Consider the following 26,797-nt stretch of genomic DNA (forward strand, 5'->3'; position numbering starts at 1 on the left):
CTGAGGCGCCGGACGGTTTGCCAGAATCTCTTCGAGGCCGACCGATAGTCCTTCTCCATGGCCTTACCGAACTCTTCCCAGACCCGAGTTTTTGCCTCCGCAACCGCCTGGGCTGCAGCCCGCTTGGCCTGCCGGTATCTGTCAGCTGTCTCAGGAGTCCCACGAGCCAACCAGGCTCGAAAGGACTCCTTCTTCACCTTGACGGCATCCCTTACTTCCGGTGTCCACCACCGGGTTCGGGGATTGCCACCACGACAGGCACCGGAGACCTTACGGCCACAGCTCCGAACGGCCGCATCGACAATGGAGGTGGAGAATATGGTCCACTCGGACTCGATATTTCCGAGTGGCGGCTTTGTCAGTATTATAAATAAACATAAACACACTTATCATTTATCATTGCTTAAATCCATCCACCCAACCATCTTCCTGTTGATTTTGTTTGATTTCCTGTATTCTAAATTCAGGCAAGATGTTTTTAGTTTTAGAATATGAATTATAGAATATGTAGCCCCTACATTTGGAATGACCAAACTTATGTACATTTAGGGTACTAGCAGAAATGAAAATTTGAGGATGATTTAGACCATAATTTTGACATTTATGCCATATTTGACAGTAAAATTTTGATAAAGTGCAGCTTAATAATGTATTTTTAATTTTGTCTTTACACAAAAGACTGTTTTGTTAGATAGAAAAGGGCTTTAATATTCCTCAAAGTAAGATGCAGTATGATAAAGTGTTGTCTGTGTAGCACTGAAGCAATGCCAACATGTTCAGATTCCTAGTCCTATTATAAGCACCAGGTAAGTTGGGATGAAATGTGAAGTGTGGCTGACACTTATCCACATCCAGATGTATTGATTGCAGGTTATTATTTTTAATGTAATTATTATTATTTTGGTATTGTTATGTAAAAATGAAGATGTCCTTTTTTGCACAAATAGCTTCAGCAGTTGTGTGCATGTGCTTAGCACTGGGTGGCAGTATAACACAAAGCCTCATGCTGTGCTGTTCAACAATGTGGGTATAATTAGTCCTAAAAGCCTATAATGACTGAATAAATCAATGAATAATTTCTACTGTCATGTACAATGAAATTCCATCTGGCTTTCAGTAACAAAGTTAAGGCACTACTTACAGAAAATTAAATTTACAGATTTTATTAAGTTAAATTTACACATTTTCAGGTTTTTTAATTAAATATACAATTTACAGATTTAATTATGAATCTTAATAGATACTAAACTGTATTCAGTTTGTTTACAGTAGCAGTCTGCGGGTGTGCATACACGTGTATAGTATGATGGCTTAAGTTAAAGATGTTGTTATAAAAGACATTCTGTAGTTTTGTTAATTGATATGATATGATATATGATCATGATATGATATATGATCATGATATATGATAAACTGTATAATGGTCATGTCAAATCTTTTTTTTCATCAGTGGTACTGGCCAACACTATGGATAACACATATAACAGGAACCTTCCAGTTAGTTCTCTGACTGTGTCACGGGTAAGCTTTGTCCATTTGTTTGTGATAAATGTTTCAGTGTCAAAGCAGTGAATATGTTTGGGGACGAAGTTTTCAATTTTCTATTTGTGTTTCAGTTTATTGACAACATTTCATCTAGGGAGGAAGTTGATCAAGCAGAGTACTATCTTTACAAGTAAGAGGACTCATTTTTACTCTTTGTGCTTAACCTCTGTGTCAAACATGCTCATTGCTCATTGGGTTTTGCGTGGTACCAGCTTGTCTGCTTTTCTTGGAATGAACTGTCTGTTTGGTTTGTCTGTTTAGGTTTATATTCAGTCACATGCTTTTATTTGTTCAGGGTAGCTCCAGACCTTTCCTGTTTACTCCCTCCCTTGGAATCTGCACCCACTCTTGTGATTACATGATTTTGTATCTTTCCCAGGCATACCCTTGTTCAGGGCACATTTCATTATTCATAATTGAGTAAGAATTAAATAATTACCTTTCCAAGCTTGTAGCAAGTCATTTCAGATGCTAACACGTTAAACAGTTTTTGATGTGTTTGGGCTCTTGTATTTCAACTATTAGGGCAGATTTGTTCAGAATTAAGCCATTACATTTGTTCTCATCATTTCATCTTGCACATTAATAATGCAGAGCTGTGATGGATTTAAAAGGAAACTCTGATGTGTGTGGGTTTTTCTTTCTGTTCAGGTTTCGTCACAGTCCAAACTGCTGGTATTTACGAGACTGGACCATTCACAGTTGGATCAGACAGTGCCTTAAATATGGGGCCAGAGAGAAGGCTCTGTACACACTTAAAAACAAGGTCCAGTATGGAATATTCCCAGATGATCACTTAAAAACAAGGTATCCCTGACATTATATTCCTTCTTTATTCAATAATTACAAGTAGGCCCGATATACACTGGAAGCTTATTTGTAGGTGAGGCTTATTTCCATAATGAAAGAAGAAGTCAGATGTGGGCTGACAGCGACAGTTATCTGACACTTTGAGTGATTACATCTCTAATCTTCACCACCCAGACTTGTTTTCAAACTAATCTGACATTTTCAGACCAGCATGTGTACAGGTTGTGACATCTGGTGCATGCTGTCATGTTACTGAGAGGTTAGAGGTCTTAATGTCAGGGATGCATGAGGGATCAGAAGTTGTTTTTATTGTGTGTGTGTGTATGTGATATACACAGTGTTTACCAAATCACACAGGGTAAACAGTCAGTGTTCACGGATAAGTCATGTAAAACATTTATGTTACATTTGTGATGCAAATATGCAAAAATCTGTGTGTGCGTGCGCAGGTCCAGTATGGAATATTCCCAGATGACTTCACCTTCAACCTGCTCATAGATTCTTACATTAAGGATGGAGACTTTAAAAGTAAAGTGTATTTACTTTTTGTTTAGTGCTAAGATATTGTATAGTTGAGAATTGTAACTCTGTTGTTGTAATTTACAGGTGCATTCTCTGTGGTTGAAGAGGTGATGCTTCAGGAAGCCTTCGACCTCCCCTCCACACAGATCCTGTCTCTGTACGCTTTGGGCAGTTACCTAGCAACCAGACCACAGCTCACTGTGAGTGAAGCAATAGCAACATGGGAGGTGTTACGAAAACAAATGTTCCCAGATTATTCTTATGCTTAGAAATACAGTACACCGCTTTAGGCTCTACACTGACGTCATCGCTTTCTTTATGATGGGGTTTCATTCAGAGGGCCTCTAAATTCATTCTGGGAAAAGTAAATGTCACAGGATTAACATGTATGCTTCCAAACCAAACATGAGTGTTCCTGACTGGGCTCAGGTGTCAGAGGAGCGGGCAATGGGGGCATCGCTACTTATCTGTGGATTGAAGCATGACAACACTGTTGGCCTCAGTGCTCAGCTACTTGGCAGTGCTCTACTAGGTGTGTACTGCAGCTTCTCTCTTCAGCTTTTTTTTTTTTTAACTGATTGATTCATCCAGCACTCTATAATTATGCTGCTAATCTCATTTATTCTCCTCCTCTTTCCCCGTGTAGGCAGGGTGGAGATTTTAAATGGCATATGTGCTGTGTTCAAAGGGATGCCGCTCTCCTGGGCACGTGGATATCTGGGCCGGGCGCTGGGCGTCATGGAGAGTGTGGCTGCTGCTTCTTGTGATGTCAAATTATCCAAAGACACAGTAAGGAGATAAAAAAAATCAGAGGAGTATTATTGCAAAAGCATCATCAAACTTTCCAGCAGAGTCATGGGTGTTGACATGCTTTTTTATTATAAAGCTGTTTATCATGTACAAGTCTTTTTATGTGTGGAGCAGAACTTGAGTGGCTTTGGTCCTCATGGTGGGGTGCTAGGTGCGGGCACAGTCCCAATCATTAACAAAACCCAGGTGACACTGATGTGTGATTTGCTTGCTATCATATCAAGGGTGTACTGACCCAGATCTGTCCAGGCTGTACCCTAGTGTCAGCTGGGATCAGTGATAACAGGGCCAATACTGAGCCCATTAAGCAGGTCAGATATTGATCCCCAAATAAATACTGTTTTTGTTTGTTTGTTTTTAACTATCAATTCAAGTTTTAGTTGTATAGCACAAATTCTCAACAACAATTATCTTGGGCTATGTTACATCATCAGGTCTAGACATTACAGTATTGTAGAGGAAAACCCAACAAATCCTCCTTGAGCAAGCACTTGGCGAGAGAGGGGAGGAAACACTCCCCTTAACGGAAGAAACCTCAGACAGATCCAGGCTCTTGGTGGGCAGCCTTCTGCCTCGACTGGTTGGGGCGAGTGGCTGGAGGAGAAAGAAAAGAAAAGCATCAAGAGACAACAGTCAAACACTGGGCAGGTTAATGTGGCTGGTTGACTGCTCATCAGATATGTACAGCTCCAGAGCCAAGGATACCTGCAGAAAGGTACAGCGGGGGAGAGAGGACAAACCACGGGAGAGAGGAGACACAAAGTTAGTGACATATAATGGTGGCATATAAAAATAAAATGGAGAGGAGCTCAGAGCATCATGGGGGGGCCTCCAGCCTAGGGCCTCTAACTCTGACATGGTACACCAAAGCTATCCTATAAAAAGAGCCGTATGCAGCTTCCTGTTGCTGGCTCATTTCTGGTTAGCCATACCAGCCAGCATCACTCCTTCCTGCACTCATTTGCACGTTTGTTATCGATCTTCTTCGCTGACAGGGTTTGACGCTAGTCGGACATACTTCCCAAAATGTTACTGTTGTAAATTTAACTTGAATTAAGTTTTCTTACAGACAGACTTTTGTGATTAAGATGAAAATACTGCATAGGCTCAAACAGTGAGCATGGTTCTGCAACACACACACACACAGTTGTGACAGATTGTTACTGTCCAGGTGGGGTGTAGACATGGACTTAATTTCAAGGTCAAAGTGTTTATTTGTCATATGCCGTCCACACAGTACAAGTGAAATATAAAGTATATGAGCAATAACATATCTAAATAGGTAGTAGAACAAACCGAAGGCACTTTAAAGCAACAACAAGAACACAATGTAATGCAGAGAGAATATATGTTATGTGGGAGCCGTGATGTGCAAATATTCAGCAGTGAGTGTGCAAACTGAGTATGGAAACAGTACAGATGGAATTACATGAGGTAGATCCTGAGTCAGCAGTTTAGGTGTCTGATGGCAGTCGGAAAGAGTTTTTCAGTCTAGAATTCTTGCATTTCACACTTCAGAGCCTCCAACTGGAGGGTAGAGGTATGAACAGTCCATGCTGGGGGTGAGTGGGGTCCTTGAGGATAGAGGCATCTTTTCTACGCATCCTGTGGTGGTAAATGCTCTGCAGAGAGGGCAGTGGAGTCATTTGATGAGATGGAGCACACGCTGTCATATTTTGGTTGTTTTTACATAGATGCATGCACACACAGTTGGGTGTAGCACCTCTAATCCACCCTGCGCTGTCTGGTTCAGTAGTTCAGTCTTGTCTATGTCTAATGAGATTTTTGAAGAGCCTGGATCCCTGAGGATGTCTGAGAATCACTGCAACAGGAGCCAAACAGCCTGTTTCAGACGGCGTCACAGCAATAATGTAGACAGAAGATAACACTACAAGTTATGTTGCATCTCAAATGACGGTGCTGTTGATGTCTACCTCAGGTCACATAATCTTACCGCTTCCTAAGATTTAAGAGTTGCCGAGTAAGGTGTCTGGCCTCTGCCATCATTACTTGTCTGTTCTGTAGTCCCTCTAATAGTCCCTCTAATAAGGAAGTGTATCTTCTCAAAAGTTGAAAACATTAAAATCAAGTAATTTAATATACACTAACTGAAGATTAAGAACTCACTGAACTGCACTTTAAATTTCTTTTGCAAAAAATATAAATAAAAATTGTATAATGTTTCTGTATACTTTTCATTATTTCCAGCTGGAGTTCATGAATGACTTGCTCCAGAAACTGTCTTCCACCTCAGACTCTGACTCTTCCGGAGAGGAATCAGGAGGTGAAGAGGACAAGAAAGACACTGTAGATGAAGACGATCAGGCCGAGCAGGCTAAGCTACCTCAGTACATAAACAGATTCAAGGTGGGTGTTTTGTACTTAACTGTAGGTGTGTTTTGGTTTGTTGCAGCAACCGAACTTTAATCAGTTTTTTGTGCCAGGGCAGGTCATGTGATCAACAGTGTTTGCTGTCACGTAACTCTGAATTTTCCATGGTAAATCAAGCAAACAGCATGTTTTATTTTCTTTCAGGTTTGTTTCATACACATGACAAAACTGAACAAAGAACTAAAGTTTCTTTAATTTCATTGTGGTGTTGATTTGACATTCAGTGTCTGCCGTGCACAGCTTACACAGGTCTAAAAGGTGGTTTCCTTTTTTTAATAAGTCACATGACATTCAGGCTTGACTGGACCTTTTAACATCTGAACTTTTCAAGACAACATTTATGGTCAGCACCTATAAGCAGTAACTATCATTTAAGGGCTTTTATGTGAACAGGTGAGAACAGGTTTCTAATATGAAATGCAGAGTCTCAGATATCCAAAGCCAGCATTTTTATAGACTGTGACTCCAGATCATTGATCTCTTTTGGGATTTAAATGATTTCAGGGAAGCTTGAGCAGTTTGAAATGCACTGAATGGACTTCACAGGTTTGGACATTTTCACCCAAGTCATTTAAATGAAGTGTTGAAGTCACTATTTGTCACCTTCGGTCTTTTTATGTTTCCCTGCCTCTCCAGGAATTAAGCAGCCTCCTGGAGTCTCAGGGCAAAGTGGAGTCTGCCTCGTTCCAGGCGTTAGTGACCACTCTGGCCCAGCAGAACCTGGCTGCTGCAGAGAAATTGGACCTGGAGCAGTACGAGAGTCGGGTGCAGGCGTGGGAGGCTGAAAGGAAACAGTTGATTCAGAGGGAGAAAGAGATGAGGGAAAAAGCTGAGCAGGAGAAACAGGAGCGATTGGCTGCCAAGGCAGTAGCTCAGCAGGTATAAAGATGTTAAGGATGGAGGTGATAGAGATCATTGAACTGTCCACTGAGTACAAGTTAGAATTGTGTATTTTTAGATCTTCAAGTTGTCACTAGTTTTCTGCTGGTGTCACAAGTCATTTTGCTTTTGTACATAATTATGTTCTTTTATACGTTCTTTATTCTAGCTTAATTGGGGCACATTCAAATATTCGGTCAAAATAAAACTGCAAATTTTCAATTCTAGAAGAAATACTGTCTCATATTTAGTGTTTTTCTGCAGTGAACCATGGGATGATATCATTAATGGAAAAAAAACCCCATAAATCTTGCAGTATAAATGCTGATAGCTGCAAAAGTAGACACTGTCGTTTGTTGTTAAAATATCACCCTGAGATCGCTCTATCAGCTAATACAGGAAAAGCTCTTATTAGTAAAAATGGCACATGTAACCTGGCAAATAGAGTAAACTCTAGGTTGTTTTCAGACTACTGAAAGGTCTCTGGAGTGGAAAATGCCATTGTGGTACAGCACAGAATGTATTTATTCCACATTATGTTGCAGCTGTTCAGTATTCAGAGCATGATCTTTGGGAAACAATCTGTTATGTAGTCCAGGATGAATGAGCAGCACAAGCTGCTAAAACAGGTGCCACTGACACGAGGCTCCTTAGTGACCGAGAGCAGCTCTTCTCAACCTTCTGCCAGTGAAATCTTGTATCTTGTACCAGCTTCACTCCGCAAACTGAATGAGCTCGGGTAATATAATGTGTTATTCTTATCTCCTAGTGATAAAGCTTTAACTGTGTAACAGCAGCAGACTGAGTGTTTACATTTCTTGCTGTTGTCAGAGAAAGTTTTTGGTTGTCAAACAGGTGTGTGGAAACACTGCTGAAGAAGTGCATCAAGTGAGATGTCATGGGGCGGGGAGGTCAGGAAGTTTGACATTCACATCACTGGTTATCTGATGCCCAGAGCCTTTTGAGTGTTTTTAAAAGACCGGTGTGTATGTTTATGGAGGGGAGGAGTAAAGTGGTTGCAGGGTGTCATGAGCCATTTGAGATATTTAAATAGTAAAGAAGCTGAAAGAGAAAATGGGATGGGTTTGATGTGATCAGTGCTGAGCTTGGCTACCGACCATGTGGTACTGTACAGACCTGTTGTCTCTATAAGGAAGCTTTAACACTTAAGTTGCTAGGAGAATTTATAACAAAACCATCACACCCTTATCTAATTTTCTACTCTGAACAGTGTGTTCTTCTAAATTCACAAATTTTCCTCTTAGTTGGTTTTTAACCACTAGTTGCGAGTTTTATCTTCTTGCGATTTTGTGGTGTAAATACAAACTGTTATGTTTTTTCCTCAGCTCAACAGGATGCGGTTCCTATTTTTGGTCTGCAAGTGAGTCTCTAATGAGATAGGAGACCACAGTGTCTGTATCCTCTGTAAATCGGATTAGAGGGTAAGATGCTGCCTGCCCACAGAAATACAGTGCCTTGCGAAAGTATTCGGCCCCCTTGAACTTTGCGACCTTTTGCCACATTTCAGGCTTCAAACATAAAGATATAAAACTGTAATTTTTTGTGAAGAATCAACAACAAGTGGGACACAATCATGAAGTGGAACGAAATTTATTGGATATTTCAAACGTTTTTAACAAATAAAAAACTGAAAAATTGGCCGTGCAAAATTATTCAGCCCCGGGCGTGCAAAATTATTCAGCCCCTTTACTTTCAGTGCAGCAAACTCTCTCCAGAAGTTCAGTGAGGATCTCTGAATGATCCAATGTTGACCTAAATGACTAATGATGATAAATAGAATCCACCTGTGTGTAATCAAGTCTCCGTATAAATGCACCTGCACTGTGATAGTCTCAGAGGTCTGTTTAAAGCGCAGAGAGCATCATGAAGAACAAGGAACACACCAGGCAGGTCCGAGATACTGTTGTGGAGAAGTTTAAAGCCGGATTTGGATACAAAAAGATTTCCCAAGCTTTAAACATCCCAAGGAGCACTGTGCAAGCGATAATATTGAAATGGAAGGAGTATCAGACCACTGCAAATCTACCAAGACCTGGCCGTCCCTCTAAACTTTCAGCTCATACAAGGAGAAGACTGATCAGAGATGCAGCCAAGAGGCCCATGATCACTCTGGATGAACTGCAGAGATCTACAGCTGAGGTGGGAGACTCTGTCCATAGGACAACAATCAGTCGTATACTGCACAAATCTGGCCTTTATGGAAGAGTGGCAAGAAGAAAGCCATTTCTTAAAGATATCCATAAAAAGTGTCGTTTAAAGTTTGCCACAAGCCACCTGGGAGACGCACCAAACATGTGGAAGAAGGTGCTCTGGTCAGATGAAACCAAAATCGAACTTTTTGGCAACAATGCAAAATGTTATGTTTGGCGTAAAAGCAACACAGCTCATCACCCTGAACACACCATCCCCACTGTCAAACATGGTGGTGGCAGCATCATGGTTTGGGCCTGCTTTCTTCAGCAGGGACAGGGAAGATGGTTAAAATTGATGGGAAGATGGATGGAGCCAAATACAGGACCATTCTGGATGGAAACCTGATGGAGTCTGCAAAAGACCTGAGACTGGGACGGAGATTTGTCTTCCAACAAGACAATGATCCAAAACATAAAGCAAAATCTACAATGGAATGGTTCACAAATAAACATATCCAGGTGTTAGAATGGCCAAGTCAAAGTCCAGACCTGAATCCAATCGAGAATCTGTGGAACGAACTGAAAACTGCTGTTCACAAACGCTCTCCATCCAATCTCACTGAGCTCGAGCTGTTTTGCAGGAGGAATGGGCAAAAATTTCAGTCTCTTGATGTGCAAAACTGATAGAGACATACCCCAAGCGACTTACAGCTGTAATCGCAGCAAAAGGTGGCGCTACAAAGTATTAACTTAAGGGGGCTGAATAATTTTGCACGCCCAGTTTTTCAGTTTTTTATTTGTTAAAAACGTTTGAAATATCCAATAAATTTCGTTCCACTTCATGATTGTGTCCCACTTGTTGTTGATTCTTCACAAAAAATTACAGTTTTATATCTTTATGTTTGAAGCCTGAAATGTGGCAAAAGGTCGCAAAGTTCAAGGGGGCCGAATACTTTCGCAAGGCACTGTATGTTTAATATGCAGCAAGGCCATCTACTTCATATTTAACATTTTACAGAGATGAAAACAATCTAATTTGAATGTTTGTCTTGGTTTTTGTGTGTCTTGACGCTGGTGTATACCTCACCTATGAAGCCATGAATTGGGCAGATGTGCAGTGGTAATTAGAATTTAAATTAATTTGTTTTCTGTCATTTTTTTCATTATTAGCTAATGTATATAACCTTTTCAAACCATTACCTGTATCAGGGTGAAAAGACCGCTGCCATAGAGAAGAACAAGACATTATGAAAGGTGCAAACATGCAGACATCAAAGAAATTCATTATGGTTGTTGTGTACATGAAAAGTGAAAGTTGTTTCAAAAAGAGTATGAGAGAGAAGCTCAAAATTGTTGGACGCAGCCCCCAGTACTAATGTTGGAAAAGTGTGGGTCAGGGTGTCAGACATTCTTCAAACATTTGACACTTTGAAGCCCCTTAATAAAGATGAACAGTGGTCACGACTAACTGCTCAACAGTTGATCAAATTGGCAAACTTGCTGTCACTGCAGAGTTACTGGATGTTATGACACCTGCTGTTAATGTGAAATCTGCAGCTGGGTTTTCAGTCCTCCTCCTCCTCTCTAGCCCACTGAAAACAATGCTCTGACATCTGCTATTTATTAGGATATTAGATGTGTTGATACTGATAAGTATTTTCAGCATCTCTTTCAAACTCCTGAGTGCTCACTGCTGCAGCACTGTATCCAAAAGGCTTTGTGAAAGAGCACTGACCCAACACTGAGGTGATGTGAACAAAACATGTCTGAGCATTTAGGGATGTTGTAACAGTCTGACAAGACATATCACAGCTATGTCACTGACCTCCCTCGTGGCTCCAGTCCAGACTATGAAACCAAAGTAGAACGAGTCACCAGGTGGTGACTACTTACATTGCTACATCACAAACGAATACAGTTACACTTTATGGAGCTCACAATTTACTGTGGAAACTAAACTCTACTGTAAATGACTCCTTTATAAGTGTTCCAGAGAATACTCTCACCCTCATAATCATGCCTCGTTTTCCCTCCCACTGAATAACAGGATCTTGTGGGAACTGCTGATGGAAAGGGTTTCACTGGTAAAGGTGGAGCAACCAGATAAAAGTAGATCAGATGAGAACAATTGCTCAGGTTGCTTCTGATTGTTTATATCATCAAAAGGAAATTCTTGTAAGATCTCTGTTGCTTGTTCCTTCTCTTGGTTCTGTACATCATCTCCCATGATCATCATATGAATCATGATCCAAAAATCATCTTTATCAGGTTCTTTTAATTTGTGTGTTTATTTTTAATCATAAACAAATGTACTTTCACAGTAAAAAAAAATATACTTTATAATTTATGCATAAATTAAGATCAAAATTAGATTTAAAACAAACTTTATAAGACTACAAATAGATGAAACATCTGGCAAAAGTACAAGAAAACTATTGAACTACTAAATGAAAGAAACTACATGTGGGATCAGGAATGAAGAAACAATTTGGGACTAAAATTTAAAAGGAGGATTTGAAAAATAAGTTTTCCGCCCTGATTAGGTGCACAGCTGTGCACTGAGCCAAACACACTTCCAGTGAATGCTGCAGACAGGAGTTGGATTGTGATGTTTTTGCACTGGAAGAAATTTGTAAAACTGCAAAAACTGCTTTTGATCAATTTAAAATTTGAATTGGGTCAGCCGCAAACAACCTGGATAAACAAAAGTATAGACTAGCTGTCAAATTAGTTACATGACTGGGAAAAACAAAGATCGACACTGTTTGCATATAGGCTTGTATGTTGCTGTTAACATGTTGCTCTTAGATTGACAAAAACATGATGACGTCCTCCATTTTCACACAAAAGCTGCTTTTCACAATGAACTGATAAAATGCGGAAGGGAAGAAAATCTCAAGCTTCACTTTAAGCAACACATTAGCTTCAAATGACAGTTAAACTTTATCAGTAGTGACTACTCAGCTGAAACAACTGGTGGTGGCAGAATTGCTTTAAACTGTTGTTACTGAGACTGCAAGTAATAATAATAATAATAATAATAAAAATAATAATAACTTCTGCCATCTTGACCTCAGTAATCTAGCTGGACCTGTAGGGTCCCATTCAGTTTCTTGCACTGCAGTGAGCTGACACAGTAAGAGTTCATAAATAGCCAAATTCACAGACTGTAGTTGGAATATAAATGAACTTATTAATTAAGATGCAATGTTGGCTGAGCTTATGCATCATCATGAATATATCATCCTACGTGCTCTTTTTCCATTGTGCTCCAGTGGGCAGCTAGGGTCGTCGGGCCATATGATGATCAGCAGTAAAGATCTCAAATGCAGCTTTGAGTTTCTCTTCCTGTTAATGTTTACCACCATGATGCATACATCTGCAGGTTTGTGCTGATGTAAGACTGGCAGTTTTTCTAAGGAAATGTTTGACTGTTGCAATGAGTTGCACCTGTTTTTACTGATAAACTGTCCTGCTAAAAGGTCAGAAAAATAACTGTAAATATTAATGTTAGGAAGTAAACTGCATAAGAGTGTCCTTTGTCATGCTGACTTAAATAAGGTTGTGCCAGCTTTTGTATTGTGGCAAGAGCTGTAATCCTACAGCCTGAAGCACAAATCGTGCTCTCTGGGTTTGATATGTTCCAGCTGTCAATAGTTGACATTAGATGTACAGTACGTTTTATGCTCAGATTACAGTGCTCATATGCTGTGAATCTATATTTTCAATGAGTTAGATATGATTAAATGTGGTGAATTCATCAACAGTCCAAACAAACTAATGGAACGGTTTGGTCAGATGCCTGCTGTGACCGATCTGAAAAAGCAGCCCAACTATGTCTGTTTCCATGCTGAGATCACGTGTTAAACTCAGAGCCAGATCAAACAGTTTGTCTTATTTTCTGCGCTGCAGCCCTCTTATACTGAGTGAGACTGCATACGGATGTTATCTACAAATCCACCAGACCCCAGAGTAAACACATCCAAACTCCCTCTAAACTTTATATTTGAAAAGAAGCTGCAACGCGTCCTCGAGGACAACAACATGTCCACCTGGGTGAATTCTCAAAGATGCTGGGAATGAGATGACTCCTCTGATGATAGTTGGTTTGACATAAAGCAGTTGTAAGCTGCTTTACTTGAAAGTACGGGTTTAATTCTTAAAATAACAATGTAGACAACACAGTGATCTGAGAACAAATGCTCTCATCAGGCTGTTCACTTCTGCCTCATATAGTTTACTGTTGACCATTTTCTGAAACATGCCCAGATTTTTAAATGTACAGCAACCTTCCATTAAGGTTTGCATTTATTTTACTATGAAATGAAAAACACCTTGATAGTTGAAGGTTTTTGGCTTTGAAAACTTGTTGATAACTAGTTTGGCATTTTGGGGACTGTGCTTGTTCTTTTAATTTATGAACAGATGTGCATTTGCTTAGCATAAAGACCGCACCAGTGGCTTCTTGATTTCTCCACTGGTTGTGTGGAAGCGGATCCCAGTGATGAATACGATGATTAAGCAAACAAGATAGAACATATTTTACATTAGTAAACTTTAGAGGTGCTGGTTTTGGTTATGTTTGGACAGAGCTTGTTCCCCCTGTTTCTAGTTGAGACAGTTAAACACAGTCACAGTGAATATCTTATAAGCAGTGGACAGTAATTAGGTACGTTTACTGAAGTGCTGTGCTTAAGTACAATTTTCTGTATCTGTACTTGAGCATTTTCATTTTGTGACACTGCTTACTTTGACATCACTACATTTTAGAGACAAATATTGTACTTTTTACTCCACTATATTTGTTTTATAACTTTAGTTACTCGCTGCAACGTTAAATGTGATGTACACAGTTTCAGTAGTTACAGCTCAGCAGTTAGATACACATTGATTTTAAAAGTGCCATTCTGTATGATGACTACTTTTACTTTTAGTACTTTAAGTGTGTTTTGATGCTGCTACTTCTGTACCATTTTGAATGCAGAGCTTTGACTTGTAACAGTATTTTTTAGACGTTTTATACCTTTACTCAAGTAATGGGTCAGAGTCTTTCTTCCACCACTGCATGTAAGTTTAAAACTGAGTTCACTGACAAGCTGTGAGTTGTGCTTATACAGTCGTTTTTTTCAGTTGTGAAACGTGTGGGTGTGTAAGCAGAGCGCCTCTGCACTGCACATTATGCAGAATAACACCTGGACTGACTGCTTTCTTTGACCCATCCCACAAGCTGCCAAATGTGTCTGTACTTGTCCTTGTACCCGAGATCATGTTTTACTTAACAGGTAGTGGTTGTTTTTTTTTTTTAACAAAAAGGCCTTTGGCAAAACATCATCTCAGGTGATAAATCACAGGCTCAGCCCAAGCATGAAGCCAAAGCAGAAACATTCTTACAATGAAAATCATTCAGTCCTACACTTAAATATTGTGACAAATACAGTGCGCCACACACTTAGCATTTCTAGGTTTTCTCCCTCCAGTTCTAAGAAGCAAAGTCAAAGCCATACCAACAAAATATTCACAGGTTTCCACCAAGTGGCAATACTTTAATGATATAGGAGTTTATAGAGTATGAAACATTTCCATGAAACAATGTAGTAATTGTTTAGCACAGGAATTAAAGCCCTAGAACAAATAATGTGTTTGGGAAGTAGTTTTTTCTTTGCTTACTTCAGAACACAAAGAATAAAAACAACTGTACAAACAGAAAGAGCTGTTGGCTGTAATAGTGTATTTGCAAAATAAGCTGGAGTCACATTTAAAGGAAATGTGATTCCTTCACTTGTGCTGGTGGTCAGAACTGCAGCCATGCTGCAGGTTATCTCACTTTGACAAACAAATCCAGGAAAAGCACAGTCATGACCGGCCCAGTGTTTCAAATGTACTTACAGCACAGTTTCCAAAGCTTGAACCCAGACATACAAGTGTAGAAACACACAACACAGATTTTACTGGCTATGCATGCACAGGTCAGGATACACCTATAAACACATTACATAAGGGCTGTTCTTCAAAGGGCTGGCAAGTTAGGGCTGATCATGTCGTAACCAGTCTGCATATCAACGGTGTGCTTAAAAAATAATCACAAAAGGTTTCCCCTGTAATGCGTTTAAATAAATCCCAGAAATTGGCAACAAGTGTGTTTTCCAAGAACAAAGGGTGTCAGATTTGATGTGTAAGAACGCCAAATGGTGTTTGTGGTGGACTCAATTATAAAACCAGACGAACTGATTTAGCTGAAGGTTTTTACTAGTAGCAACTAGACAATCGATACACAGTCCGGGATACACAATCAGGTCGATAAGACAGTCCAGGGTCAGCGCCGGTAGACAGGTATAGCCAGGAGAGCCAACCTCGAGAGGTCAAGGGGAATAACTCAGAAGGTCGGTACACTGCAGGCAATCAGACACTGGAAGGGCATAGGCAAAACACGGTGGTCAAAAACAGTAATCCAAGGTCAGAAACAGAGAATCAGGCAAGGTATAAATGCTGGAGAGTCAGAGCTAGGATCTAGAACAATCTGGCAGCTTCCTGGTGGGAGGATGCTTCTAAATAGAAGTAAGGAGCAGGTGAAACTAATGATGATTAAATAAAAGGGCCAAAACTGAGGTGAAACAAAACAGGAAGTAATGTGAAAATAAAAGCCTGACAGGAAGCAACGGAACCGAATCGTGACAGGGTCAGTGTAGCAGGATGATGCTAGGCTCAAGGTCTCAGCTCCTCAGAGCTGAACATACTCTGTGAAAGCAGTTGCAGTTTGGCTCAGGTCAGGGCACTGGCTAAAGTAGTGGACTGAGTGTATGTAGATCTATGCTCATTCAAGAGTCTTCAGGTATTCAGGAGATGAATTAAAGTCCAAGTGTTTAAATCTCGATTAGGGATATAAGTGCATTTTAGCATTTTCCACTCTTTATTGTGAAAATATCTATTGTTATGTCCATTAAACAAAAAATCAGAATGTCTTGAGTTAGATTTTGAGAGGTTACACAAGTATGATCATAAATTATACAAAATATGTTTCCAGTAAGGCTTTCTGTGATCCACCTGTAGTGTTTTAAGTTAACCTCACACTGGGATTACACACATGTGTGAGTACTCAGCTTCTTTCTTTTTGTTCTCTTTTAGAAATCAAGCCCACACATCTGGACAGAGAACTCTCTGATTATAGATCTTTTCTGTAAAGATCCAGCCACATATGGTGAATAATCATGTGTTATGTTTAAGTCAGCAGACCCGTCATCATGTCAGAGACACTGGTGTCCTCACTGTCACCCAGCAGGACATAATGGTTATCTGCTCTCCGACAGAAATCATGGATACAAATTATGTTGTACCGTAGTCACCTCTGCACGAGGACTAAATTTGAATGGCCTGGTAAATTGTTCATCACAGAAACATGATGTTTTTCTAAAAAACACAATGAAAAAAGTCATGCTTATACTTTATCCAAAGGGGAAGCAAAGAGATTGGTTGGGGAGACTGTTTTTTGGCTTCTGGTCAGCAGGGTACCTGACAGCTTTTTGAATCTGTAATATTTGCCTGTAATTTGGTGTACTAATCAACATTAGACCCAGGAACAACTAATTGGATTGTGGTAAGCTATTTGACATTTAACTCATTTTATCCACAATTAACCTATGGAACAAACAAAGAGCGTGTTGATCCCAAATCAATCCTATTATGACATGATTGTCAGGAAATCAATTTAGTATAACCTTTAAATAAGTGATTTCTTTTGGTTGTTGCAGCCAATAACAATGTCTTTTATTTTAGCTCATGTTTGTCATATTTCTGTATTGTTATGTCCTAAGTCATCTTGTGTTATTGTGAGTAGGTTTGTGAAGTGCTTGGTAACATGGTTGCTGAAGTTATTTTTTTATTTGAAGTATTGTAACCTATTTTTATATTATAATAATAATCTATGGCATTCTTGCACATTGTTTTCTGTGAGTTTAGGTTAATCTCTGTGTGCTGGTGTTACACAATACATCCAAGCCTTTTCTGTACCGCAATAACAAAGCTGATGAGGGCTGTGAAGTGAAACGGGAGGCTGAACCCTGCTGAAAACCTGACGGCAGAGCCTCATTTCATTGAAGTCTGCTTTTTTTCCCTCCATGTCCTGCTGAGTGAAACCTGCTTCTGTCCAGCAAGCTCAGGATCTGATAGCAAGACGCCCACGGCAACCACCGCAGGCAGAGGATGCTCTGAGAGGGGCTGGACGTTTTTAAGAAGTTGGCTTTTAGCTGTTTTTATCCCGGATTTTGACAATGTTGCGCAAGTTTCTTTCAGGTACAAATAAGTTTCCTGCTCTTCGCCGGAAATTATGGCGTTAGGAAAAGTTGTTTCTTGAACTGCTTTTGGAGTATATAATGTCAATGAATAATCAATCGATGACAGAGAGGACCATGGTTCCGACCATTCCTTCGATTATGTTCATTTCTGGGGTGGTTGGCAATATCATCGCCATTGCGGTTCTTTCTAAATCTCTGAAAGAACAGAAAGAAACCACGTTTTACACGCTGGTGTGTGGACTGGCAGTCACGGACCTACTGGGCACATTGTTGGCCAGTCCGGTCACCATCGCCATTTATATGAAAGGATCGTGGCTGGGAGATGACCCGCTGTGCCAGTACTTTGGATTCACCTTGCTTTTCTTCTCTCTGGCGGGCCTCAGCATAATCTGTGCCATGTCTGTGGAGCGATACATCGCTATAAACCATGCTTACTTCTACAATGACTATGTGGACCAAAAACTGGCGGGTTTAACTCTCCTAGCAATCTACATCTCCAATGCGCTTTTCTGCGCCCTGCCAAGTATGGGCTTTGGACAGGTGAAGAAACAATACCCGCAAACCTGGTGTTTTTTAGAGTGGAGGAGCAACAAGACCAGCGATGCCGCCTACACCTACATGTATGCGGGTTTCAGCTCTCTTCTTATTCTCGTCACTGTTATTTGTAACGTGCTGGTGTGTGTGGCTCTGATCCGGATGCACCGGCGCTTCGTGCGCAGAATGTCCTTGGGAACCGATCTAGGGCGCAGCGTGGACCCGCGGAGAAGAGGACGCAGTTTTGGGCGTCTGGCCGGTGCAGAGATTCAGATGGTTATTTTGCTCATAGGCACGTCGGCAGTGGTGCTCATTTGTTCCATCCCACTTGTAGTAAGTTGTCTTTTTACAGTTTCCGCATGTTTACGCATGGCCTTTATACGCACAGGCACAGTTTGTAGGTATATAGACCTATTGAGTTATGTAATTGCATGTAAACCTTAAACCTTAAAAGGGGGTTTTCCGCCCTGATTAGATCCTGTTAAAAGGGGGTTTACTGACTAACATTTTTTCTTCACTAGTCACTAGTCTCGCTTCGCAAGTTCAAACATATTTCCATTTGAGTTACTTTCTCTTGTAGTCCTGACTACTCCTGCTCCCATGTTTGGATTAGTGCTTTTCTTTTTTTTTTCCTCACAAACATACATCCAAACATGTACACAATTTAAAATATGTATCCATTTTCTCAGTCACTACTGTCATTTCCCTCACAGGCTCGGGTATTTTTGAACCAGCTTCATAAGCCACCAGTGGAATTACGGTTGGACAAAAACCAGGATCTACGAGCAATACGCTTCGCCGCTTTCAACCCTATACTTGACCCCTGGATCTACATCCTGCTCCGCAAGACTGTTCTCCTGAAGCTCATTGAGAAAATCAAGTGTTTGTTTTGTAAAATGGGAGCAAGGAGCCAGCAGAGACAGAACAACTTGCACTGTATAGATGCTCATCATCTCACCTCGGTCATCTCTAACCAGGCCTTTTTGCATAATGTCAACCCCAGCTTCCAGAGGTTCCTCTACCTGCCGGAGGGAGGTGAGGTCTACGCTGGAAACTGTCATAAAGTCGACAAACTCTCTGGTTCAAGATCTTCATCGGTCAGAAACTCACAAGCTTCTTACTCATCTGAGCAGGGCAGTGCTGAGGGTCAAGGTAGGGAAGGCACAAATGTTATCGGAGTCCTTTCAGCCTGCCCAAAAGATCCAGCACTTGAGGTGTCTTTGAGCGCTGAGACAGTGGAGGAAAAATGCATCTGACTTAACTATGAAAATGCAGAGAAAAAAACAATAGAAACTTGAAGTGCTGTGAGCTTTATCGTCTTGTGTTCTCTGCTTCAGCACCAAACTACCTCAAGCAATGACTATTTATGTGTGAGCACGTCATTATTTCACCCATATGTTCTAACAGAGATAACCCACATCTTAATGAGTCAAGTGTCAGTGGTGGAAAATCCATCCTTTTTAATTTCAGCTGCTTTGTTTAGTCACTGTGTCAACATTTACTTTAAAGTACATGAGGCCAGAAATTTAGAATAACGGAGTCACAGGCTTGTGGTCCCTATGGTAAGTGAATGTGATACTTATGAGTAACCACTGACGTGTGTGGTCCCACTGTAAGGCCTGAGTGAAATTCTAATGCACAGTGCTTTATGGAAGAACAGATTATGGTAGTTACAAAACTGATGAACAGTTAAATATTGCTATCTGGTAACATCACGTTTCATATTTCAGCCCTGGAGTACACACAAATATATCACCTCGAATTATAACAAACTTTGTTTTCCTTTTTATAATGAGGGTAAAGGATCATGTACCATAGTTATTAACACCAAACTGCTTAAATGTGTGACTGGGGGTGCTGAACATCTTTTTCCTCAGCTACAGAAGGTGTGGTATGAATCAGTCGACCAGTTTTTCTTATTGTGGAGTGTAAATATTTCAATACAGCTGTCACCCTGACAAAAAGGTGTTCTAAATAATAATTGTTGTGTAAAACATTGCTTGTAGTAACATTATTCTTCTCTAGAAGAAGGTTTTTGTTAATAAACCATATAGCTCCAAAGGGGTTACCCAAACGAAGTACAGTGCACAGTTATTAAGTCATATGAATTATGTTTGATCAGTATTCATGTTCTTGAAATAATATCTTCTAGCACCAACAACCAGAAAATCAAAACTCAGATAAATGGAGAGCTTCTTATTTAGGGCTGCAAATAACATTTATTTATTTTTAATAAGCTGGTATCAGCAAAGGTTTTACAAATATGAAGTCCCAAACTTCTAAATTTAAATATTCCGTGTTGGAAAAGTGCTGTTATTTTGTCAAGCAATGACTTGATTCATATTTTTTTTTGTGATCCTGTTCTGAGTTTACCTACATTTTTTTCCAGTGACACATTCCCTTTTTTATGTGGAACAATGTTAGTCAGTTCACACCTTCTTTTCCTGTCGTATCACTACATAATAAACAGACAGCACTTCTGAACTCCCGTTTGTTTGTCCACTCGAATGAGCTTTACGTCTTTAGTTTCAGCAGTTCTGAAGCAGACAATCTGCCTCCTTTATTCGGTTATTAAAGCACCGGGAGATAATTGCTTAATATTGTGGATTAAATTATTGCCTTTCTTGTTTCTCTCATTGCTGTTAATTTTAGACAAGCTTGTTTGTGCGTGAATGCGGAGCCTTTGTGGTGTAATGATATCTGGTTAAAGGCAGATGTTGATATTGAAAGTATGCACTTTATTGTTTTTATTGTAATGTACAATCGTATCTGTGGATAGTTGTTTGTTTTTCTCTGCTATTGCGTTGCTTTTCTGTAATTATTGTCTGATGTGTACCAACAGCGAGTAGCAGCTAATAATGAACATGGACTTTGACATGTTGCTATGTTGTATTGTTATCAACATAGTGTAAAGTGCCAGTTCATAAAATGAGCACCTCACCCTGTGGTAAGATTTTGTTTTTAATTCTCTGAGTCTTGGTAATATGTCACATAACCAATGGCAGACACACACAGAAACAGAGAAAGACAGTCTTATCAGGGTCTTATCAGGGTCTTGGGAAGTAGAGCTGGCTGAGAAAGCCTCTCTCCTGAAACAATAAGCACAGTCTAAGGCTCCGTTTCATTGCAATTAAGCTTAAACAAGCAATGCAGTGGCTTAGGCAAGCATGTTGCTGAGATGACATTTAGATAGAGTGGAAGATTATTTTCCAGACCCTGGAAACAACCCATTAATTGAGTTAAACTGTGATAAATGGGATCATATGCGAGACACTGTGATGCCTACAACAAACCATTCATTTAATTTGATCCTGTTTGTCTTCACCAACATCTGCTGGACCTAATTAAATGTATAAATGGAAGACGTCTGTTGAACACATGGACACGTGCTGTATATTCTCTTTCTGTGCAAATGAGCTACAACGAGGCCTCGCTGATTTCAGACATGTTTAAGCTGTGTTGCACCACTAAATGAGAATAATAGTTTTGGAAATAAGATATTTGGTGTACAATTTGACATTAATGTTGTTAGAAACCTGTGAAGCTGCCTTCTGTCATCAGGGTCTTTAAGTGACACTTTGCACTCTGTCACCTCTGTGCTCAGTGATAAAGGGCCTCCAAGGCCTCCCCCAGTTAAATAAGTTTTTCTTTTAAAAAAAAAAATCTAACAGTGTTAGGTTTTCTGTAGGTGTCAGTGTATTATATGCAAATGAAAAGTCTGGAGTGTACTTATTTGGTCTGTGACAATGTTTAGGTAGGTAGTCGTGGCAAAATAACATCCACACGAATGGCAGGACCCAAGGTTTCCCAGCAGAACATTGCCCAGAGCATCACACTCCCTCCGCTGGCTTGCTTTCTTGCCATAGTGCATCCTGATGCCATCTCTTCCCCAGGTAAATGACACACGTGCACCCAGCTGTGCATGTAATGTAAAAGAAAATGTGATTAATCAGACTAGGCCACCTTTCTCCACACATGTAGCAACAGTGGTCACAGTTACCCAGTCATGTTTGTTATCGGTTCACATTAATGCAGGGTCAGTCTTGACTGAATTCAGCAGCTGTCGCACCACGTTTCATCACAAGTTTCAGGATGAAACATTTCAAATTCTCTACTGCTCTTATTTACGCCTCTGGCAAGCTTCTTCTCCATAGCAGTGTTGCCCAGGGCTAATGGGTATTGTTGTATGTGACCCATCGGCCTTGCCAAAAAGAAATAATTGAAATAGTGTTCATAACAGGTCATAACTCCTTAGGATCATCACAGTAGGATTCTCATTACTAGGGACTAAAATGTCACTGAAAAGGGAAAATCTTACAAAAATGTATGAAAGGATTATACATTATGTTGTTATACAGTCGAGCATTTGTTACCATATTTAAATACAAATTCACTATCACAGCTCAGTGCAGCCCAGCTGAGACAGCACAGCTCCAGGGCTGGAATTTGTTACCCTTCTGACTCTGTTAAGTCCCACACAAATATGTTGAGCAACTTATTTCAAAGGCTTTAAAGCAGAATTATGTACAGCAGCAAGTTCCCATAAAATTAGCAGCCACTGCAGTAACTTTGATCCCGATGGTTATATAATACCGCTGCAAATAGGAAAATCTTAACCACAGGAGGTGACCTGTTAGACAACAAGCCAATCAGATCAGTAATGGATTTTTAAATAAACCTACTGTTACATCCTTCAGTGTATTTCTATTTTTTTTTCTTCTATTTTTATGCAGGAAGTATAATAGTTGTACATTTTTAACAAAATAGAAGCCCTCTGAAGGTGCTCTGAATTCTAAGTTTAAGGGAACCTGAGAAGTATTGTGTTTCTAATGTAGACAGGTGAAAGTGTTCAATAGCAGTAAGAGCATTATAACATCTGGTCATCGTGATATGTGCACGTGTATTTGCGTGGGTGTGTTGGTGTATTTATTAGTCACCTTTATTGAAGTATTTTCCACAGTCCACAATAGATTGTTTCTGCAGGTTTAGAGTTCACTGAGTCAGTTGTCTCAACAAAAGAAAAATGAACAATTTCCAGTACACAAGTTACTGACTTAATGGGCTGCAGGGAGTCCAGATACTGTAAATCAGTGGCGCTTGCTGTGCACCTCCCACACTCTGGGTTCAAATCTAACCAGTGACCTTAAACGTATGTCACCCCCTTATGTTTGAAAATGAAATTATACACATGAACATGCAAATTTGTGGTAAAGGTAAAGGATACAACTGGTAAAAAAGATAAAAGAAGGGTATCAAGATGCAGTTAAGTGATAACTGCAGCAGATTTTGTACTCAGATTTCTGAGTCATTTTTGAAAAAAAAGGCTCTTCATTTCAGCCAGATGTAGACAAAAGCAGGTAACTTGTCTTGCCAGCAGCACAAATAGGCCAAGAAAACAAAACTATACAAATACAATGACTTTATCAATCATTTAAAGATGTCACAGCAACCGCCACATAAGACAGAAAGACACAAAATAAAAGTTGGTAGTGTTTGATTTCACCACAGAACGCTGGTAAATGGTATAACCACATGTACAGAAAGTCACATGTTCACACACGCTGGAAGCCAGCACCATTTCCCAGCTTGCACTGCTCTCACTGCCAACTCTGCTCCTCACTCACAATTTCTGCGCCCAGTTGCTCTGTGTGCCAGTATTAGCAGTGGCTCTTTCATCAATCCAATTCATTAGTCACATCCTGTATGGGCAGGAAAATAAATATGGTTATGAATCATATGTTTACCCAGTGTTAGTATTATTTTTTATATGACTGGTGGCGTATTTACCAAACTAAAATATAGTTATTTTATTCTTTGACATTAAAATAAAATGATGTTTATATGACATTTAAAAATGTAAAGTATAATCATTTTAATTATCAGTAACAAACAGTGTTACATAAGTTTGAAAGCACTAGAGCAGATATAACAAGCCACAGCAATACCATAGTTTAGTTTGATTAACACAACAGTGATACAACATACTACTGCTACTGCTAATACTACTACTACTGATAATAATAATAATAATAACAACAACAACTCTGTGTCGTGTCTTGGGTAGTTTTCGTCTCTAAGATTGTAAGTAAAGGTAACCTATTCTTGCTTTGGAGCTTCTGTATATATTGTGCGTTTCATTCACTGATTGTGCCACAACTTTAGTTGTGCACTCACAGTATGTCATTTTTTATACTGGGCAGCTGTGCCTCTGAGCCAATAGCATGCATGGGAACATCTGGTACAAGATACCAGATAAATGTGATTCAGCAGAGGGGTCATAGAAGAACGGGCCATATGTCAGTTACTTTATGTCAGTCTGAAATGGTTTATGAAACTTAACTTCAAAAGGGCAAGAAATTAGTGGGAACACTGTGGGAACAGTAATGAGCAACTTATTTTCAAAACACTGGCTCTTATACATGATAATAATCATGATAAATGTGCATTGCTTGCGTGATTTTGCATGTTTCTGTGTGTTTAAAGAAGCATTGCCTTCTTTGACTTCTTCGACTTGTTCCTTTCCCTTCACCAAAGCCAATGAGACACTGTCCTCTGTTCCACTGCCCAAACTAGGCCATTAATTGCCAGTGGTGTGGATCAATATTAAGTGTTTTACAAGTGGCAGAGGATAAGTGCTTTTACTTGCACACATACATTATATCAGATGTTGCCTCTAAATGCCAAGTACCAAAAGTACCAAAGAGGTCACAGATTGAAGGAGTGCGCAAGCCTCTTTTGCCATCACTACCCCTTCATTTTTATTTTTATTTTACATGTATTTTACCAGGAAGTCCCACATATTTAGATATGTTTTCTAAACAATATCCCTATAAGGAAAAGTGGGGCTTGCATGGTGGCTTTCTTAAAGCTACTCTAGAAATCAGTTTAACATTTCAAAGTGCATTCACCCCTTAGATCACAACACATCTCAAACACTTAGTGTATATGATAGTTCATTAGTTGGTTTTTGCAATAAAAGTATCTGTATCTCTGTTAATTTTGGTGATCCTGGGTAATAATCAAGTGGATTCTTGCCAACATAACACTTGAAACTTGGGTTCTCAGTGAGGGCCACATTCACTTCTCAGTGTGTCACCTTGTGATGACCTCTTTGTGCTTTGCATAACCACCACACAAGCTGTGAGAAAGTACAAATCACCTTGCCCTTGTCAAATAAATCAGCATTTTGGTTTCACCATAATGTGATCCCCTTGTCATTACATTATTTGACCACGGTCATGGACTCTGAGGACTCTTGACCATGCGACGTGACAGTGACCGTGTTCATCACGTATCCGGATGTGACGATCTGTCTCCTCTTCTTTTTATTCTGTGCATCCTGTGTGAACTGTCAGACCCTCCAGTATGTTTGCTTTGAGAGTCTTTGCAGAATGTCTTCCTTCTGGACCAGATAGAAAATAAACATCTGTCGCTTTGGGAAAACAATTATTCTTATAATCTAAAAGCTATGAAAGGATCTAAAGTCAGTATGACAGAGGAGAAGTTTCAGACTCCCACTGAAGTTTAAGTGTACGTTGCTCACTGATGTTTGTATTTCTGAAACATATATTTCTAATGAATCAAAGTCTTGTGGATCTTCATTAAAATCACCAGAACTTTATATCTAGTGTAGAATGATGTTGCTCTGTTTGCATGTTTCCCTGTGAATTGTTTGTTTAGTGTGATTTTAGCGTGGCCCATCAGTCTAAACTGTTAAGCTTAAGAAATTTGAAACTAAATGAGGACTAAACCAAAATTATAGCTACTGATACTGACTCAGAGCAAGATGCTTGGTCTTAATTATTGGTGTTAAAACTATGAAATAGCCCAACCTGTCAGGTTTGGACATCAGTTTCAACATCTTCTCTGTCCCGGATACGCCACTGGTTTTGGGTCACTCCTGGTTGGTCCAACACAACCCCACCGTGGACTGGACCACTGGCACCATCACCCAGTGGAGCCCAGACTGTGCATCGACCTGTCTCCTCGCCGGACAACCCACCTCCTCTTCACCTATTACACCACCTGAGCCGTTGGACCTGTCCTCCATTCCTCCAGACTACCATGACCTGCAACAAGTTTTCAACAAACATCTGGCCACTGACTCTCTCCCCTCATAGACCCTAAGACTGTGCCATCGACCTGTACCCGGGAGCCACCTTGCCCAACAGTCGCCTCTTCCACATCTCAAAACCCGAACGACAGGCTCTGGAGGAGTACATTGAAACAGCCCGACGTGCAGGCATGATCCGTCCTTCTTCCTCACCCCTGGGTGCAGGGTTCTTTTTTGTGGGGAAGAAGGATGGTGGTCTCCGTCCATGTATCGATTACCGTGGTTTAAATGCCATAACTGTCAAAAACAAATATCCATTACCTCTCCTTTCCTCTACTTTTGAATCTCTCCAGGGTGCGGCAGTCTTCACCAAGCTGGACCTCAGGAGTGCCTACCACCTCGTGCACATCCTTGAGGGCGATGAGTGGAAGACTGCCTTCAAGACCCCACTTGGGCACTTTGAGTATCTGGTGATGCCTTTTGGCCTCACCAATGCCCCGGCGGTTTTCCAGGGGTTGATCAATGACATCCTCCGTGATTTTCTTGGTCGGTTTGTTTTTGTTTATCTCGATGACATTCTTGTTTACTCTTCTTCCCTCACAGAGCACATCCAGCACGTTCGTCAGGTCCTTCTTTGACTCCTGGAAAACCGCCTGTATGTTAAAGCTGAGAAGTGCGTCTTCCACTCTCCCTCCGTGGCATTCTTGGGGTTCATCATTGAACAGGGAAGACTCCGCGCCGATCCATCCAAAATCTCTGCTGTCACCAATTGGCCTACCCCTACCTGTGTGAAGGACCTGCAACGCTTCCTG

The 26,797-nt window shown here is 40.3% G+C and overlaps 2 protein-coding genes across 3 annotated transcripts in view; both read left to right on the forward strand.

Annotated features, from left to right (window-relative positions):
• mrps27 (mitochondrial ribosomal protein S27) overlaps nt 1–8,422 on the forward strand; it is a 10,707-nt gene extending 2,285 nt beyond the window's left edge. For both annotated transcript variants that reach the window (XM_020593981.1, XM_020593980.1), the window contains exons 3-11: nt 1,451–1,521; nt 1,617–1,675; nt 2,197–2,311; nt 2,805–2,883; nt 2,962–3,077; nt 3,307–3,409; nt 3,524–3,666; nt 5,896–6,054; nt 6,715–8,422. In XM_020593981.1, the coding sequence (XP_020449637.1) occupies nt 1,451–1,521; nt 1,617–1,675; nt 2,197–2,311; nt 2,805–2,883; nt 2,962–3,077; nt 3,307–3,409; nt 3,524–3,666; nt 5,896–6,054; nt 6,715–6,963 (1,094 nt within the window). In that variant the 3' untranslated portion in view covers nt 6,964–8,422. The remainder of the gene's footprint in view (nt 1–1,450; nt 1,522–1,616; nt 1,676–2,196; nt 2,312–2,804; nt 2,884–2,961; nt 3,078–3,306; nt 3,410–3,523; nt 3,667–5,895; nt 6,055–6,714) is intronic.
• Nucleotides 8,423–17,140: 8,718 nt separating this feature from the next.
• On the forward strand, nt 17,141–20,799 carry ptger4a (prostaglandin E receptor 4 (subtype EP4) a). Its single transcript, XM_020593661.1, has 2 exons — nt 17,141–18,265; nt 18,646–20,799. The coding sequence occupies exons 1-2, from the start codon at nt 17,477–17,479 to the stop codon at nt 19,186–19,188; spliced, it is 1,332 nt and encodes a 443-aa protein (XP_020449317.1). The 5' UTR covers nt 17,141–17,476; the 3' UTR covers nt 19,189–20,799.
• Nucleotides 20,800–26,797: the final 5,998 nt, after the last annotated feature.

Source organism: Monopterus albus, unplaced genomic scaffold (genome assembly GCF_001952655.1).
Source record: "Monopterus albus unplaced genomic scaffold, M_albus_1.0 scaffold20.1, whole genome shotgun sequence".
Classification (NCBI taxonomy): Eukaryota; Metazoa; Chordata; class Actinopteri; order Synbranchiformes; family Synbranchidae; genus Monopterus; species Monopterus albus.